The sequence below is a fragment of the Artibeus jamaicensis genome, unplaced genomic scaffold, assembly GCF_021234435.1.
Source record: "Artibeus jamaicensis isolate MK-2021 breed Jamaican fruit bat unplaced genomic scaffold, CSHL_Jam_final contig_478, whole genome shotgun sequence".
Lineage (NCBI taxonomy): Eukaryota > Metazoa > Chordata > Mammalia > Chiroptera > Phyllostomidae > Artibeus > Artibeus jamaicensis.
Window position 1 is genome coordinate 329,124 of NW_026521855.1, and position 16,835 is coordinate 345,958.

General features: G+C 34.9%; 1 protein-coding gene across 14 annotated transcripts in view; it reads left to right on the top strand.

Annotated features, from left to right (window-relative positions):
• The window catches only part of LOC128627868 (lysine-specific demethylase 6A-like), a 235,619-nt gene extending 219,088 nt beyond the window's left edge, over positions 1-16,531 (top strand). For 9 of the 14 annotated variants that reach the window (XM_053668184.1, XM_053668187.1, XM_053668191.1 and 6 more), the window contains 4 exons: positions 826-967; positions 9,338-9,464; positions 13,208-13,378; positions 15,734-16,529. In XM_053668184.1, the coding sequence (XP_053524159.1) occupies positions 826-967; positions 9,338-9,464; positions 13,208-13,378; positions 15,734-15,763 (470 nt within the window). In that variant the 3' untranslated portion in view covers positions 15,764-16,529. Of the gene's footprint in view, positions 1-825; positions 968-9,337; positions 9,465-13,207; positions 13,379-15,733 lie in introns of all 14 variants that reach the window. The other 5 variants (XM_053668188.1, XM_053668196.1, XM_053668195.1 and 2 more) reach the window with 2 other exon arrangements.
• The last annotated feature ends 304 nt before the right edge of the window (positions 16,532-16,835 follow it).

The following is a 16,835-nucleotide window of genomic DNA, read 5'->3' on the forward strand; positions in this document are numbered from 1 at the left end:
TAACAGATTTCACATTTTTAATGTAGATTTTTTCTGTGTTGAAAACTAACTCACTAAAAATTAAAAGATATGTCTGCTAGGAAAATGTTCTCAGTACAGGGAGTTTATTCAACTTAAGCAGTGGATATCCAGCCCTTGCACAGTGGCTCGGTTGATTGGAGCATCCTCCTGTACACCAAAATGTTGTGGGTTGGTCCCTGATCAGAGTGTGTATAAGAAACAACCAATTAATGTTTCTCTCTTACATGAGTATTTGCCTCTCCCCTTCTCCTCCTCTCTCTCCCCCACTATAATCAGTAAATATATCCTTGGGCGAAGATTTTTTTATTTTATTTATTTATCTTTAGAGGGGAAGGGAAGGAGAGAGGGAGAGAAATATCAGTGTGTGGTTGCTTCTGGTACACCCCCTTCTGGGAACTGGCGTGCAACCCAGGCATGTGCCCTGACTAGGAATCAAATCTCGATCTTTTGATTTGCAGGCCTGATTTTTTTTTTTTTAAAGAAAGAAACAAAAGCAAAGAATTGGATATCCAAGAACAGATACTTGTATTACTAACATATCTATGCTTTGTTGGGGGGAGTTAATCTACAAAATGAGAATTGTTAAAATCCATAAAGCTTTGTATGAGCATAGAAATGAGCCCTGCACAGTGCTGAACACTGTGTTGTTTGCATGATAAATCCTTTTAAAACTATTATTACTGTAAAACAATCTTTTTAGTATCTTGAGATTTTTGGAATTGGTGTTAAACTTACCACCTGAGAGGTGATATGTTTCATTACTTTGGGTTACTTTATAACTTAAGAATTTTTTTTTTCTCCTAGCCTGCCAATATAAATTGGCAGTGGAACGATATGAATGGAACAAATTGCAAAGTGTGAAGTCATTAGTGCCTATGGTTCATCTTTCTTGGAATATGGCTCGGAATATCAAAGTCTCTGATCCCAAGCTTTTTGAAATGATTAAGTAAGTGCTTTTCAAAACTGCTACAGTTTCTGGGTGGGTGTAGAGTATAATGAGGAGTGTTAACTAGTCAGTATTGTTTCCCCAATGAATAATATGTCAGCTGACCTGAAATGATAAAACAGTGCCAAAATTTTTGACGTTAAAAATAGTTTCTTCCATAAGGAAAATATGTATGTGTACATTTATTTTTTTTCCAAATAGATTGTCATTATGGTATACAGAGGAATTATGATACACAATTCTATACTAAATTCACACATCTGTGCTTTTCCTTAATCTCTGATTAAACTGATTTCCCAAGACTTTAACAATTTTTGGTACTAGATGTTTGCCTGCATCAACAGACAATGACAATATAATATAAATATCTCATAAATTCCCCTGGTTTGTGTGGTTCAGTGGATTGAGCACCAACCTGAGAACCAAAGGGTCACTGATTCAATTCCCAGCCAGAGCACATGTCTGGGTTGTGGACCAGGTCCCCACTAGGGCACACACAAGAGGCAACCACACATGGATGTTCCTCTCCCTCCCTTCCCCTCTGCCTAAAATAGATAAATAAAATTTTTTTAATCTCATAACTTTCAGAATAGTCATTTAACTAAAACAGTAAAATTTTCTGGCTGCTCTAATTTAATCATCCTTCTCTTAGCTTCCTGACCCATTTACTACAAATGCAATAGAGTAATAATTTGAATATATATATACTCATATGTGTGTGTGTGTGTGTGTGTTTGTATGTGCTAATAGCTTATGATTTGTTAGCCTAGTTTCTATTCCATTTATTATATCCATTTAGTATGCGTATTTAGACAGTGCCATTTAGTAGTTTTTCTCCAAATTGTCCTCTTCCCCTTCACTATGGATCATCAAAGACTAATTCTTGTCAAACAAGTTTGGGGAATTTCTGGCCTAATAGTTAAACCAGTGTTTGTATGTTTTTATTGTTTTTTAATGTATGTTTGTTCATGTAAATTTGATTATTTAAAAACTCTGCTGACTTATCCTAACCAGTGAGGCTTGGTTGGGCATAATCCTGCAAAGAAAAGGTCTCCGGTTTAATTTCCAATCAGGACACATGCCTGGGTTGTGGGTTTGGACCCTGAGTGTATCACATTTCAGAAGGAACCAATTGATGTTTCTCTCTCACACTGATGTTTCTGTCTGTCTCTTTCTCCCTCCATTGCCCTCTCTATATAAATCAATAAATAAAATTTTTAATAGTGCTAACTTATTATAAGTAATTTCTACTCTAAAATTAAAATCTTCTTTTACCCAATCAGTATATCCATACAAAAATTGGGATGCCAGGATAATATACCTGTATGCTATTTCACTAGTAACTCATTTCAGTTTTTGTTAGATGTATGAAATTTGAAGAGTTGGGGTAAACTTGTAGTCATTTGGTAAATTTTTTATTGTGATTCTTACATCAAGTTAGTTTCTTGAAAACTGTAATGGTTTCTCCCAGAGCTCTAAATGTTACTAAGATTTATGCAAAATGAATCACATTCAACAGATGTTGGAGAAGCAAAATTCTATGCCAGACACTATTCTTGGTAATGAGAATAGGTACTTCAGTGTATAAAACAAAATCTCTGCCAAAAAGACAAATTGGCATATAGATAAATAGGTAACTGTTAAGTAATATGAGTAATATTAAACAAGACAATATATTTTTCTGGTTAGAGATATAGAGAATGCTGCTTTATAAAAGTGTATTCTGAGAACATGTTTTCTATGCCTGCGCCTAAGCAATGAAAATAAGACAACCATAGATCTGATAGTAGAAACATTTTAGGACACCCCGCCTCCAAACAAGTGAAAGGCTTTGGTGTACTTACAGTACAGAAAGGCCAATGTAACTGTAGTAGAATGAAGGAAAGGAATAAATTAGGTATAGTGATTTTCCATAAACATTCCAATATTAAGTTATACATTAATATTTATAGGTATGGTAAGAACTTTAGATATTGATTCTGAGAAATAATAGGCTACTATTAGAAGATTTAAAGAAGGAAAGGGCTAGGTTCTTTTTTGTATTTTAAAGATATGAATATGTTACTTTATAGCAAATGTATTAGAAGGTACAAGATTAGAACTAGAGAAAATAGAATGCAAATGCAATAACCTGGACTAACTTGGATTGACATGACAGCAGTGAGAGACAAGAGAAGGAATCATGCTACGAACTGTTGTGAAGCATAAACTTTATGGCGTATTCATAGATCGCATAGTAATATGAGAAAAAGGGAATCAAGAAAAGATGGTTATCAGGCTATGTTGTTCTTACCTTTTTCTCAATTCTAAAACATCTCTCACTTCCCTGGCAACCACACATTGATGTTTCTCTTCCTCTCTCTCTCCCTTTCCCTCTCTTCCCCTCTCTCCAAAAATAAATAAATAAAGTCTTATTTAAAGTAAATCTTGCCTCTGTCCATTTTTTTCAGCCCTTATTATTCTTAACATCTTTCTAGATCCCTTTTTAGCTCGAGTTTCCCTCTCAATATTTGATATATGGCAAGCTGTGACTTGCCTTCTATGAACTGGGACGTTCCCAATTTTTTGTATAGTGGCAATTTAAATTGCATTGTCTTTGTTATGACAGTCATTTTAGTATTGAATTTGAATGTACAAATTTAGGTTCTTTTCCACTGAAATAAGTGAAAACAGTTTTTATCCGTACTAGTCTTACACATTTCTTAATATATGTGCTGCCAAAGTGAGCACTCTTACATATTTTTTAAAATGTTACTGAATCTCGCCCTGGCTGGTATAGCTCAGTGGATTGAGTGTGGGTTTGTGAAGCAAACAGTCACCAGTTCGATTTCCAGTCAGGGCACATGCCTGGGTTGCAGGCATTTTTTTAATTAGAATTTTAAAAAATGTTATTGAATTTATGCATTTGTCAGCACTCCAGTTTAGCCTGAGTTTTTTTGTTTTTTATTATTTTTAAACCTTACCCAAGGATTTATACATACTGATTTTAGAGTGAGCAGAGGAGAGAGAGAAACATTGATAGGTTTCCTCCTATATGCATACCAAGCAAGGGATTGAACACTCATCCTACATGTGTACCCTGACTGAGAATCAAATCCACAGTCTTTTGATATATGGGATGATGTTCTGACCTACTGAGCCCCACCAGGCAGGATGTGTTTTGTATTTCTGGTAATTTCTTAGAAACTGTGCGATCCCCCTGAATACTAATTATCTTTACAATAATTTCAGAATTCTACTTTAACTCTTGGTTGTCTAATATTTGATTAGCACCATTTTTGTCACCACGCTAAAAGCGTTAATCAGTTATTCAGGCACCTCTCAAGATTTACTTCCAAATCAGCCAGCAGTATTTACTTGTCATACCTTTAATTTAGTGAATACACTGTTTGAATGCTAACTGAATAGAAGGAAATTGCTGGAGCTCTGGAGATTTTATTTTTATTCTTACTATTTTTTTATGATTTTATTTAATTATTTTTAGAGACAAGAAGGGTGAGAAAAAGAAAGAAACAGAAACATCAACATGTAGATGCCTCTTGCACACCCCCTACTGGGGACCTGGCCTGCAACCCAGTCATGTGCCCTGACTGGGAATGGAACCAGTGACCCTTTGGTTCTTAGGCTAGTGCTCAGTCCACTGAGCCACACCAGCCAGGGAAGCCCTGGAACTTTTAAAACTTTCTTGACACACTTTTGTTTATGTATTTTTAATTAGAGAGTTAGGAAGAGACAATGGCAATAGGAGGGTAAAGGCACATGTATGTACATAGATTTTAAAGTTTACATTGAAGAATGTAATGATTGCATCAGTTATAAGTAATTGAAGAATACTATTCAGTTAAAAATGTAATGAGTAAATCACATGATACCAAATACAGAGAGCCCTCAAAAATTCCACCAAAAACTTCTGGAACTAGTAAATGAATTAAGGAAAATAGCAAGACACAACATAAATATCCAGAGCAACTAGTTACTTTTTTATACACTAACAACAAACTATCGGGAACGCTGTCTAAGAAAACAGTTTCACCCTAGCTGACATGTCTCAGGTGGTTGAGTGTACCTCTGTGAGCCAAAAGGTCAGTTTTGATTTCTGTTCAGGGCAGATGCCTGGGTTTCAGGCCAGGTCGCCACACGTAAGACACAACCACACATTGATGTTTCTCTGCCTCTGTTTGTTCCTCCCTTTCCCTCTCTCCAAAAATAAATAAAATCTTTTAACAAGTAATAATAAAATACAGCTTTGGCAGGGTAGCTCAGTTGGTTGGACTGTCATCATTTACATCAAAAGTTGTATTTGATCGTACTCAGGACACATGCCTAGGTTACTGGTTAGATTAATGATCAAGACACATACAGGAAGCAACCAATTGATATATATATCTCTCTCTCAGAAAACAATACACATATCCTTGAGTGAGGATTAAAATAATAGTAATAGTAATAAAATATGTAGCAGTAAATATAACCAACAATGTAAGTGACATGTACTTGGAAAATTATACGACAATGAAGAAAGAAGTCAAAGAAGATAGAAATAAGTGTTTATGGGTTAGAAAAATTCATTAGGATGTCAACTCTTCCCAAAGCAATCTATAGATTAAATTCAGTTTCTACAAACATACCAATAGCCTATTCAGAGAAGTAGGAAAATACTACCAAAAAATTTGTATGGAACCACCCAAGACCCATAACAGCAACAGGAATCTTGAGGGGTGGGAATTGGAGGAGTAGCACTATATGATAGTAAATTACCTCATATACTGCAGTGCTACCATAATCAAAACAGCCTGGTAGTGGAATAAAAGTAGACATACAGATCAATGGAACAGAATAGAGAGCGGAGAAATTAGCCCATGTCTCTACAGTCAATACTTGACAAAAGGGGGGACAATATACAATGAGATAAAGATAGCTTATTTAGAAAATTACTAAATATAACATTTATTTAAGTTTTGAGTGCCAAAAGTTTTGTGTGAAATGGGTCTTACTGAGCTAACAGAAAGAAATGTGCAGAGCTGTGTTTTTTTTGCGACAAAAAAACATCAGTTTTCTTGCTCGTTTTAGGTTCTTCTTGCTTCCCATATTTCTTTGCTTCCACATAGCCTACTACCTTTAAAGGCAACAATGCTCAGTCATGTGTTTCTCATTTGGAATCCTTCTAATACTAATTCTTCTGCCTGTCTTTTGTACTGTAAGGATCCTTTTATAATATTTAACCTAGTCATATAATCCAGAATAATGTTCATCTCAGGCCATTAGATTAGCAACCTTAATTCCATAGTAATGTTTGCTGCATTAAGTTCCTTTGCCATGTATGTAATACAATGGATTTACATGTTCTGGGTATTAGGATGTGGACATCCTTGGGGGTGTTACTCACTTTTTTACTTAATCTAATAGATAGCATTATCTGCTTTTTACGGATGTGGGAACTCAGGCATGCAAAAAAAGAAGCTATCATTTAAATCCAAACAATCTGCCTAGTCTCTCTGCTTTAATATATTACCTTGAAGTTGGCTCTGATTTATTGGGGTCCTCTTTTAAAAAATTTGGATAATTTGCAAAAGGTGGTATCAGTGTGCCTTCTAAAACTAAACTGTTTAAAGTATTGCTTACATAAAGTATGGACTTCACTAGTTCACATTAGTTTATATGATCAAGCAGATCATAAGAATCACTTGGGATACCTAGAAGGGGGTTTTCAAGGCTGTGTATCTCCTTAATAAAATTCAAACACTCAGAATCTATTTCATAGTGGCCCTGAAGATTAGAAACATATGGCCGTGTTAGACTACAAAATCTTTTTTCAGAGGTAAAAAGTATTTTACCTTTTCGCTCTTCTTGTTTTATACTAATATGTTCTGTCTTTGTTAGAGCTACTATATCAATATCTGTTGACTGAAAAGTTTTAAACATTTATCAGAGGCTGAAGGCAATTAAGTTATTGTAAGATAAAATTGGCACAGTTCTCAGTGTTTAAGATTGTGCTATCAGGGCAAGTAATTCTGTACCTCTGATTTCAGAAGAAGACTTAACTGCTTTGTTTACTCCTAACAAATAAAGTTTCATTTCTTTTAGTATATTATATACATCTTTTCATATAAAACTAAAACTAATATAATAAAACCTATTATTTAATTGGCAAAATAACCAGTACTTTTGCAAATGTAAGCTTAGTTAAGTAATTTTTCTGATACTGCAGGTATTTGGGGCAAACAAAATGTGATTTGACAGCTCAAATGGATGCAAATGATTGCAGAAAGTAAAAAGAACAAAATATAATAAAAATATAGTGATTTGGCCCTGGCTGGTATAGCTCAATGAATTGAGTGCAGGCCTCTGAAGCAAAGGGTAGCTGGTTCAATTCTCAGTCAGGGCACATGCCTGGATTGCAGCCCAGGTCCCCAGTGGGGGACACATAAGAGGCAACCACATATTGATGTTTCTCTCCCATTCTTTTTCCTTCTCTTTCCTCTCTAAATAAGTAAATAAAATATTTTTTTAAAAGAAGAATATAGTGATTTGCTATTATTAATACTCTTTATCCTCACCCAAGGACATGCTTACTGATTTTTCAGAGAATGGTAGGGTAGGAGAGAAACGCCAGTTGTTTGCCTCCTGCACATGGCCCACGATGGAATTGAACCTGAATCCTAGGCATGTGCCTTGACAGGGAATCAAACCCACAACTTTTGGTGTATGAGACAATGCTCCAACTAACTAAGCCACACTAATAAGAGCTATTATTCATACTCTTTAAATTTTTTAATAAATTAACAAGATTGTGTATGTCTTAAAATCATTTTATTGAAGATTTATTTGTATGGGTTTTATTTTATTTATTTTTTTAGATAAAAGGAAAAGGAAGGAGAAACAGAGAGAAAGAATCATGTGTGAGAGATACATGGACTGGTTGCCTTTCTCCTGCAACCCAGGCACATGCCCTGACCCAGAACCAAGTCAGTGACACTTCAGTTCACAGGCTGGCACTTAGCCAATCAGGAGTGGGTTTTCATTTTTTTAAATAGCTTAACATCACAAGTAGAAGTACCACAGATACATAAAATAAAGAAAATTCATTTCTTTACTACTAATCATTATAAAATTTACTTATTCATTTAATAACCAAATATAAGTCAACAGCAATATAATAAGTATGTCAAAGAACTCCCACTTAACATTTGTTATGATTCCAGGAACTTAGCATGTCCACAAACCTTAACATTTTTATTATACCAGTTTCTTGCTTTTTACAATACTTTTAGAGCTGAAATGTACTATATAGACCAAGTGCAACTCTGCCTTCAAAGGAGAACTTCAGATATTTATATATTCCTGGAAACTTTAGCAGACAATTTCAACCAGTAACAAAATCATAGAAATACTAACAGTGTGAAAATTCACTATATTGTTGGCATATTAAGGTAATACTTATTATGCCAAAAGTGCAAAATGTATTACTTATGTAATACTTAGTGCAAAAGTGCAAAATGTATTACTTGTGTAATACAAAAGTGCAAAAGTATTATAATGTAATACTTGTAATACAAAAGTGCAAATTATAGGAAGTTTAGGTTAATGTAAATTAAGGGTTGGATTAATACTCCCTTCAAATTAAAACCGAACAAATAACACTTTCTCTTTAGTCCTATAATTAATACCCTATCCTCTAATGACAAATAATTTTTTGCTGTGGTCTTAGAATATTAAAATTATGTAAGTGATACTATTTGTGAGTGTCTGCCTACAACTATATGCCTCCTTACCTTATCATAAAGAAAGGCATTCCAGTCCTGGCTGGTGTAGCGCAGTGGATTAAGTACCTGCCTGCAGAGTAAAGGGTCACTGGTTCATTGCCCAGTCAGGGCACGTTGCCTGGGTTGTAGGCCAGGTCCCCAGTAGTGGGTGTGTGAGAGGCAACCACACATTGATGTTTCTCTCCCTCTTTCTCCTTCCCTTTTCCTCTCTGTAACAACAAGCAAAATATATTTTTTTAAAAAAGGCAGTTCTAGCCTGAAATTCAGACCTTGGTCTATTTTAAAGATGAAGAGGCTTAAGCTTTTCATTTTTAGAAAATTTGTTTTCACTTACCTAAATCAAAGCAAATATTAGGAACACGACTTCAAATAAGTTGATTTTTTTAGACTAACTTCAATGATTGTGTTTTTATATTCAAATATCAATTTTTAACTTTTACTGCTTTAATTTGCCATTGCTACAGGTGTTACAAATCAAACATTAACAAGGAAATTTTCATGTCAATACACCATAGAGGCAAAATTATAAAAATTACCTCGGGTTATTTTTTACTTTAAGAATATTCAGTATTCATTTGATGTTATGAATAATTTTCCTTCATAATAGGTATTGCCTTTTGAAAATACTAAAGCAGTGTCAGACATTGAGGGAAGCTCTCACTGCTGCAGGAAAAGAGGTTATATGGCATGGGCGGACAAATGATGAACCAGCACATTACTGCAACATTTGTGAGGTAAACATTCTTATGGAAAGTGGCTTCATTGTAGAGTTTTTCTATGTTTTTTATTATAAATTTACCTATAAAGTTATATAATGCCTTATATTGAAATTGTTACAGCCATTGTATTAAATGTTTATATGATTGCATATTAACTTAGAAGTACAATATCTTATATAGAAGTATTCATGCAATAGTTTCTTATGACATTATTCTGTACAGATTTAAGCAATCAGCATGAAGTTCTTTCTGTATTTGTTGGGTTTTTTGTCATGGCCAAATCTTACAAAAAGTGTAGATATATATGCATGGTATCTCCTCTGTAGGAGCATATGTTGCACTTCATAAACAACTAATGTAATGCTCATGAAACTTATGAATATGAAGTTTCATTTTTGTGTGTATACACTGTATCAAACAAAAATTGAGAAAAAACAATTCTTCTGATAATATTTTCTTAAGTCTACAGACCTATTAACACTTGAATCCCTCCTTAAAAAATAAATTTGACTTCAGGAGGCAAAAAGTGGCAGTAACTGGAGGTTTATAAAACATTAGTCTTCAGGAACCAGTATAGTGATGGGGAAATGAGTAACACATACAATAACACTTAGTAGGGCAATATGGCCAGAAAATGGACTTCATATTCTCAGAGGCCGGTAAAAATAGATGGTATTTGGCTTGCAAAGTATCTTGAATTCAGTTTAATATTTTTATTCTGAGGTTATTGATGTAATTAATAGTTTTGAGCAAAGTAGTAAGTGAAAATATAATTCAGGGAAATACAGGGTGATAATTGGAGCTAATATAGGTAGAGAAGAGAGATCAATTTGGAGATTGTTAGAGTAATCTTACAGAATTAGCTAAATGTCCAGACTTATACATAATGTTGGGAATATAAAACAAAGGAAATTTGTAAGTGCTTAGAAAGTGAAATCATCCCTAGCTGAGTGGTGCAGTGGATTGAGCATAATCCTGCAAATCAAAGTATCACCAATTCTATTCCCAGTCGGGGCATATCCTGGGTTGCAGACCAGGTCTCAGAGAGAGGTGGCACAACTCACACAAAAGACAACCACACATGGATCTTCCTCTCACTCTCTTTTCCTCTCAAAATAAGTAAAATCTTTAAAGAAAAAAAAAAGTGAAATCAGCAGGTTACTTGATTGGATGGGGAATGATGACAAGTTGAAAATTTCCACAATGAATATGGGACTTCCAGCCTAGATGGAGACATAGATAGATATGCTGCCTTCTTGCACAACCAAAGGAACAGCAAATTTAAAAACAAAACACAACCAGAACTTCCAGAAAATAAAACTGCAGAAGTCTGACAACCAAGGAGTTAAAAAATGAAACATTCATCCAGACCTGTGTGAGAGATGGAGATGGGTAGCTAGGTGGAGAGCACTCGAGGCAGGGGAGCAGCTGGAGGACCCAGTGGTCCCACATTTGCATGAGGATAAACTGGTACAAACAACTGGGAAGCAATACAGACTGAGCAAACCTAGGGTTTCAGCATGGAAAAATAAAAGATTTCAAAACTCTGACTGAAAAAACCTATTGGTGTTGAGGCAGCAGGAGAAACTCCCAGCTTCATAGGAGAGTTCACTGGAGATACCCACAGGGTTGTAGAACATACACAAACCCACCCACCCAGGAATCAGCACCAGAAAGGCCCACTTTGCTTGGGGATGGAGAAGGAAGTGACTGAAAGCCAGAAGAGAGCTGAGCAAGCGTCACTGTTCCCTCTTGAACCCCTCCCTCACATACATTTTCACAACTCAGCAACATGTTGCCCTGCCCTCTGGAATACTTAAAGCTTCACCCCTTACTACCGAACAGGTACACCCAGACCTCCACAACAACAACAAAAAAGTGACCTAAATGAAAGAACAGATCAAGGCTCCAGAAAAAATGAAACCAAGGGACAAAGAGATACTCACCTTATCAGATGCACAGTTCAAAACACATTGGTAATCATGATGCTCACAGAAATGCTTGAATGTGGTCACAAAATAGAGGGAAAAGTAAAGGCTGTGTAAAGTGAAATAAAAGAAAATGTACAGGGAACCAACAGTGATGGGAAGGAAACCAGGACTGAAATCAACAGTTTGGACCAGAAGGAAGAAATAAACAACCAGAACAGAATGAAAAAACAAGAATTTAAGCCCTGGCTGGTATAGCTCAGTGGATTGAGCGTGGGCCTGTGAACCAGAGGACCATGGTTCCATTCCCAATCAGGGCACATGCCTGGGTTGCAGGCCAGTTCCCAGTAGGGGACACGCAAGAGGTAAATTCAAATGTTTCAACATCCAAATCATAGGGGTAACAGAAGGGGAAGAGGAAGAGCAGTAAGTGGAAAAATTATTTGAACAAATAATAGTCGAACTTCCCCAATCTGGTAAAGGAAATAGACTTCCAGAAAATCCAGGAAGCTCAGAGAGTCCAAAAAGAGGTGGACCCAAAGAGCAACACACCAGGGTACATCATAATTACATTACCCAAGGTAAAAATGGCAGGAGAGAATCCTAGAAGCAGCAAGAGAGAAGGGGACAGTCACCTACAAAGGAGTTCCCATCAGACTGTCTGCAGATTTCTCAAAAGAGACCTTACAGGCAAGAAGGGGCTGGAGAGAAGTATTCCAAGTCATAAAATGCAAGGATCTCCATCTAAGATTGCTCTATCCAGCAAAGCTATTATTGTTTAGAATGGAAGGGCAAATAAAATGCTTCTCAGATAAGGTCAACTTCAAGGAGTTCATCACCACCAAACCCTTATTATATGAAATATGAAGTGGGACAACTATAATAGTAAAATATAATTAAAATTTTCAAAACTTTCAACTGAGCTGTGTCACTTTTTAAGAGTAGTAAATAGGAAACCTTATAAACTCTAGAATTTTAGCAGAACTGTTCAGAGAATAATTTGAGATGTTGAATTTTTATTACTCATGAAGTCTGATGACCACACGTCTAGGCAATTAAAGCTTCACACTCATCCTTGAATCTGTATGCTTGAGATAAATTCATTAAATACATTTGCTGAATTTCAGTGTTGAATAAGTTCATCAGAGTTTAGTATTATTATACAAAACCAATTCTGGTTACATGTTAAGTAATGTATCATTTTAGTATTTGAAAATAAAGTGATACACTTATATTATTCATTAGCCTGGCTGAGCCTTTTCAACAGGTAGTTTTTTCTGTATAAGATCTATTTACTATGTATATCAATGCTCACTAGTTCTGTACTACTTTTCTTAGTATATGAGTCTTAGAACTGAATATTTGTTGCTACTGATTTATGAATTTTCAGCTTTTGAAAATAACGTGCTTACATTCATTCCAATGATTTTCTTGTTTTTCTTAAGCTTTGAGCTTTGTTTAAACATTAAGCACAATCATATGCTCTAGAGGTCCAAAAATTAATAGTATATAGTTGCTACCTGAATGTAAGGAGAAATGCATATCCAAACACAGAACACTGAAAATATTTTAGAGAAGTTTACATAAAAAATAATGACTTACCTATTTTCATTTTATATTTTGGGTAAAATAAAAATAGACTTTTAACCAGTGCTTATGAGTATTTGCTTTCCTTAGGTCAGCTTCTAAATATGTAACATTAGCCTTGAAGTAGCTGCAGCCACTGAAAACATCACTACCCATAATTTCACATATAGTTGAATTTCATAGTTATACAAAAGTGGTATAATAAATTGAACTATCTGTATTGTTTTTTTCTTTATGAAATAGGTGGAAGTTTTTGATCTGCTTTTTGTTACAAATGAAAGCAATTCTCAAAAGACATACATAGTACATTGCCAAGACTGTGCACGAAAAACAAGTGGAAATTTGGATAATTTTGTGGTGCTAGAACAGTACAAAATGGAGGACCTAATGCAAGTCTATGAACAATTTACATTAGTAAGTGAAATCGGCATGTGAATACATAGCTGGGTTTTGAAGCAGCAGTGTTTGTTTATGCTACCTGACGTATTAATTAGTAAGATATTTAAATTTCCCGATGCATAAGAAAAAGGTATGCCTATGTATTCAAGTTTTAAAGCAGTTTATATGTAATAAACATGTATTAACTATTTTCTTCTCAATGAAAACAGCTTAATCACAATAATTGCATTTTAAATTTTTGTGTATTTTTACATTATTAGCTGAATCTTTATGGTTTTTATTAAAAATTTATCTTTAGAGGGGGAGGGAAGAAGAGAGGGAGAGAAACATCAATGTGTGGTTGCCTCTTGTGTCCCCTGCTGGGAACTGGCCTGCAATCCAGGCATGTGCCCTGACTGGGAATCGAACTGTGATTGTGTGGTTCGCAGGCTTGCACTCAATCCACTGAGCTACGCCAGCCAGGGCTGAATCTTTATGTTATTTGACTTAACTAATAAAATGAAATATGTGGAACTTACTTGTGTAAAGATGAACCAAAAGGACATCAGTATTTTTTTAATGTACTTATGTTTTTAGTTAATTGTATTTGTTTAAAACCTGGTTCTTGCAATAAGTATTAAACTGATGGAAATAATAGATGCATCTGGACCAGGTGGTGTATGAGGTGCAGAAAATTAAATTAACAATACTGTGAAATTAACAGTATTTAATTTTAAGAATATGCTGCATTTACTTGTGGCTGTAGGAATACAGGCATGTTAGTTAATCATCAGTTATTGATACTGATTCAGTCCTACTGCCTTTGTTGTAAATTTTGAAATTAAGTTTGATGTTTTTTTATTGCATACCTCTCAGGATTTCTTGATAAAGAAAATAACATGACATATGACATCTGTTCAAAAGTTCCAGCCATGATGTACTATGAAATAGACATTTACTGGAGAAGACAACAACACACATGGTAGATAGATAAATGACACCTCAGTCCCCTTCAAAGTAGGCACCTGGGGACCTCACACAGTTCTCCCAGTCACCATCAGCTGCCTTGTTGTATTTTCCTGAATCTCTTCAATGGTCTGATATCTATTCCTCTTCAAAGGTGATTCTAGCCCTGGCTACTCTGGCTCAGTGTATTCAGTGTTGGCCTATGAACTCAAAGGTTGCTGGCTCAGTTTTGGTCAGGGCACACCTGGGTTGCAAGCCAGGTCCCCAGTTAAGGACATACAAAAGGCAACCAGTCAGTGTTTCTCTTACACATTGATGTTTTTCTCCTCCTCTTTCTCCATTCCTTCCCTCTCTCTAAAAATAAATAAAGCTTTTTATTTTTATTTTTATTTTTTAAGTGATTTTAGTTTGGGGAAAAGCCAAAGTTGCAGGGTGCCAAATATAGGCTACAGGGGAGATGAGTTGCCTGGGTGATCCAGCCATGTTAAATGAAAAAATATATTTATTGAAGATACAAGACACAAGAAACACTGTACATAGGATAATGAGGCCTCAGTCCCCTTCAAGTAGCCACCTTGGGACCTCACACGGTTCTCCCAATCACCATCAGCTGCCCTGTAATATTTTCCTAAATTTTATGGATGGTCTGGAGTCTCTTCTCTTTCAAAGCTAATTTTAGTTTTGGGAAAATCCAGAAATCGCAAGCGCCAAATCTGGGCTGTAGAGGATCTGAGTCACCTGGGTGATGGGATGTTTCACCAAAAACTCTGCATGAGACATGATGCATGAGCAGGTATATTGTTGTGATGAAGCTGCCACCAGTTGCCCACAGCTGCAACCATCTGAATCATCCAAATAGTTCCCATGGAAGAATATTCAGGCTTGACATGAAATTGGATATAAATTTATTGCTTACTCACTCATTCATTTTAGGTGTGATGGCCACACAGTACACATGCTCACTCAGTGATTTCTACTGCCCAGTGACTAAAGTCATCATTGTTCACACATGCACATTCCAGTACACTGTCTTTGGCTGCCAGGTTACATCCATGTCAAATGAACCATTCTGACTATGTTACCAATGGCTGAAACTTTTCTGGACAGAACTTATATGTGAAATACATAACTCATTAACAAGATTTTAATTTTAAAATTATTTTCCCACAAGATTCTGTTTTATATCTAAAAACTTGGGAATTTGGTTATGATCATGAGAGTTTCTAATAAATGATGAAGTATAGAAGTAAAATAAGGTTTATGCTTCAGGAGACTTTAAATGTACCAAGCTGTTGAACTTGGGACATTTAGTGTCTTTCTAACTCATTTTATAAGTACACAGTATGTTGTTTATAGCTATGAGCTAGGGACTACTGGCAAGAATAATATACCAAAATAATTAAAATAATTTATTCTTAATTTTAGGCTCCTTCGATATCATCCTCCTCTTCTTGATATTGCCCCAAGAATATTAAGTGATGCCTTTTCTGCTCTTCAGGAAAGTTTTGCACCACTGGGTTTTGTAACTGTTTCATAAGACTGCTGACTCAAAGTTATTTCTATGCAAAGTCTTTCAAGAACAGAGTGTCAACCAATTTCACATGTGAGAGCACTGCCTCTACTTAGGACTCTCAACAAAGCAGATCCAGTGTACTTAATAAAAATAAACATATTTCATGGTATCTGACAAAACTGGCAATTTTTAATACACTACTGACTTGGAGACACTTTTTTTACATTTCTCTATTTTTGAACTGATAAGTTTGTTTTCATCTATATTTTACCCTTTCAAGAATTTTCCTGGGGGGAAACACTGTCCTAACTAGTCATTGTTAGTTAGGATAACTAATTTAAATCTTTGATCAAATTTTTTTTTAATCTGAAAAGTTAGATGAAAAAATCTTTTTACTGATTTTTGTTTTTCTGTATTGTTTTGAGGCCATAGTACTTACACTTTTGGTTGCAAAGTAAATTTTTAAAAATTTGATAGCATAGTAATCAGCACACAAAGGTAATGGATTACACATAAAGTAAGGAATAAATTTCAGATTTGTGATTTTTGTTATTAATCTTGATATAGATTCACACTATTTATGAATACTTATTTATTGCTTAAAACTATATGTGAATGGAATGTTGCTTATTTTTTTTAGATTTACCTGCCATTAAATATAAAGGAGTTCTGTCATTTTACACTACTCCTTTTACATTTTCTATGTGTAAATAAAACTACTTTGCATTGTACAGAAATGTCTATTAAAATTGTTTAACATTTAAAGTGTTTTCCTGTATCTGAGTTTTAGAAAAACTTCTGTAAAGATTGTTTTTTGTTCAACTCTAAATCTGATTTTATATATTTATATGTAGAAAGATATACCTGTATAACATAAAATATATAATTGTATAATGATAAAACTTAAAATTTTTCTGATCTCTGGTAGTTTTTGAAGTAACTGCCACAAAACTACTACTACAAAACAGTGCTTACAAAAATGTTTATTTTTGAAGTATGTGTCCTTTAGTCTTG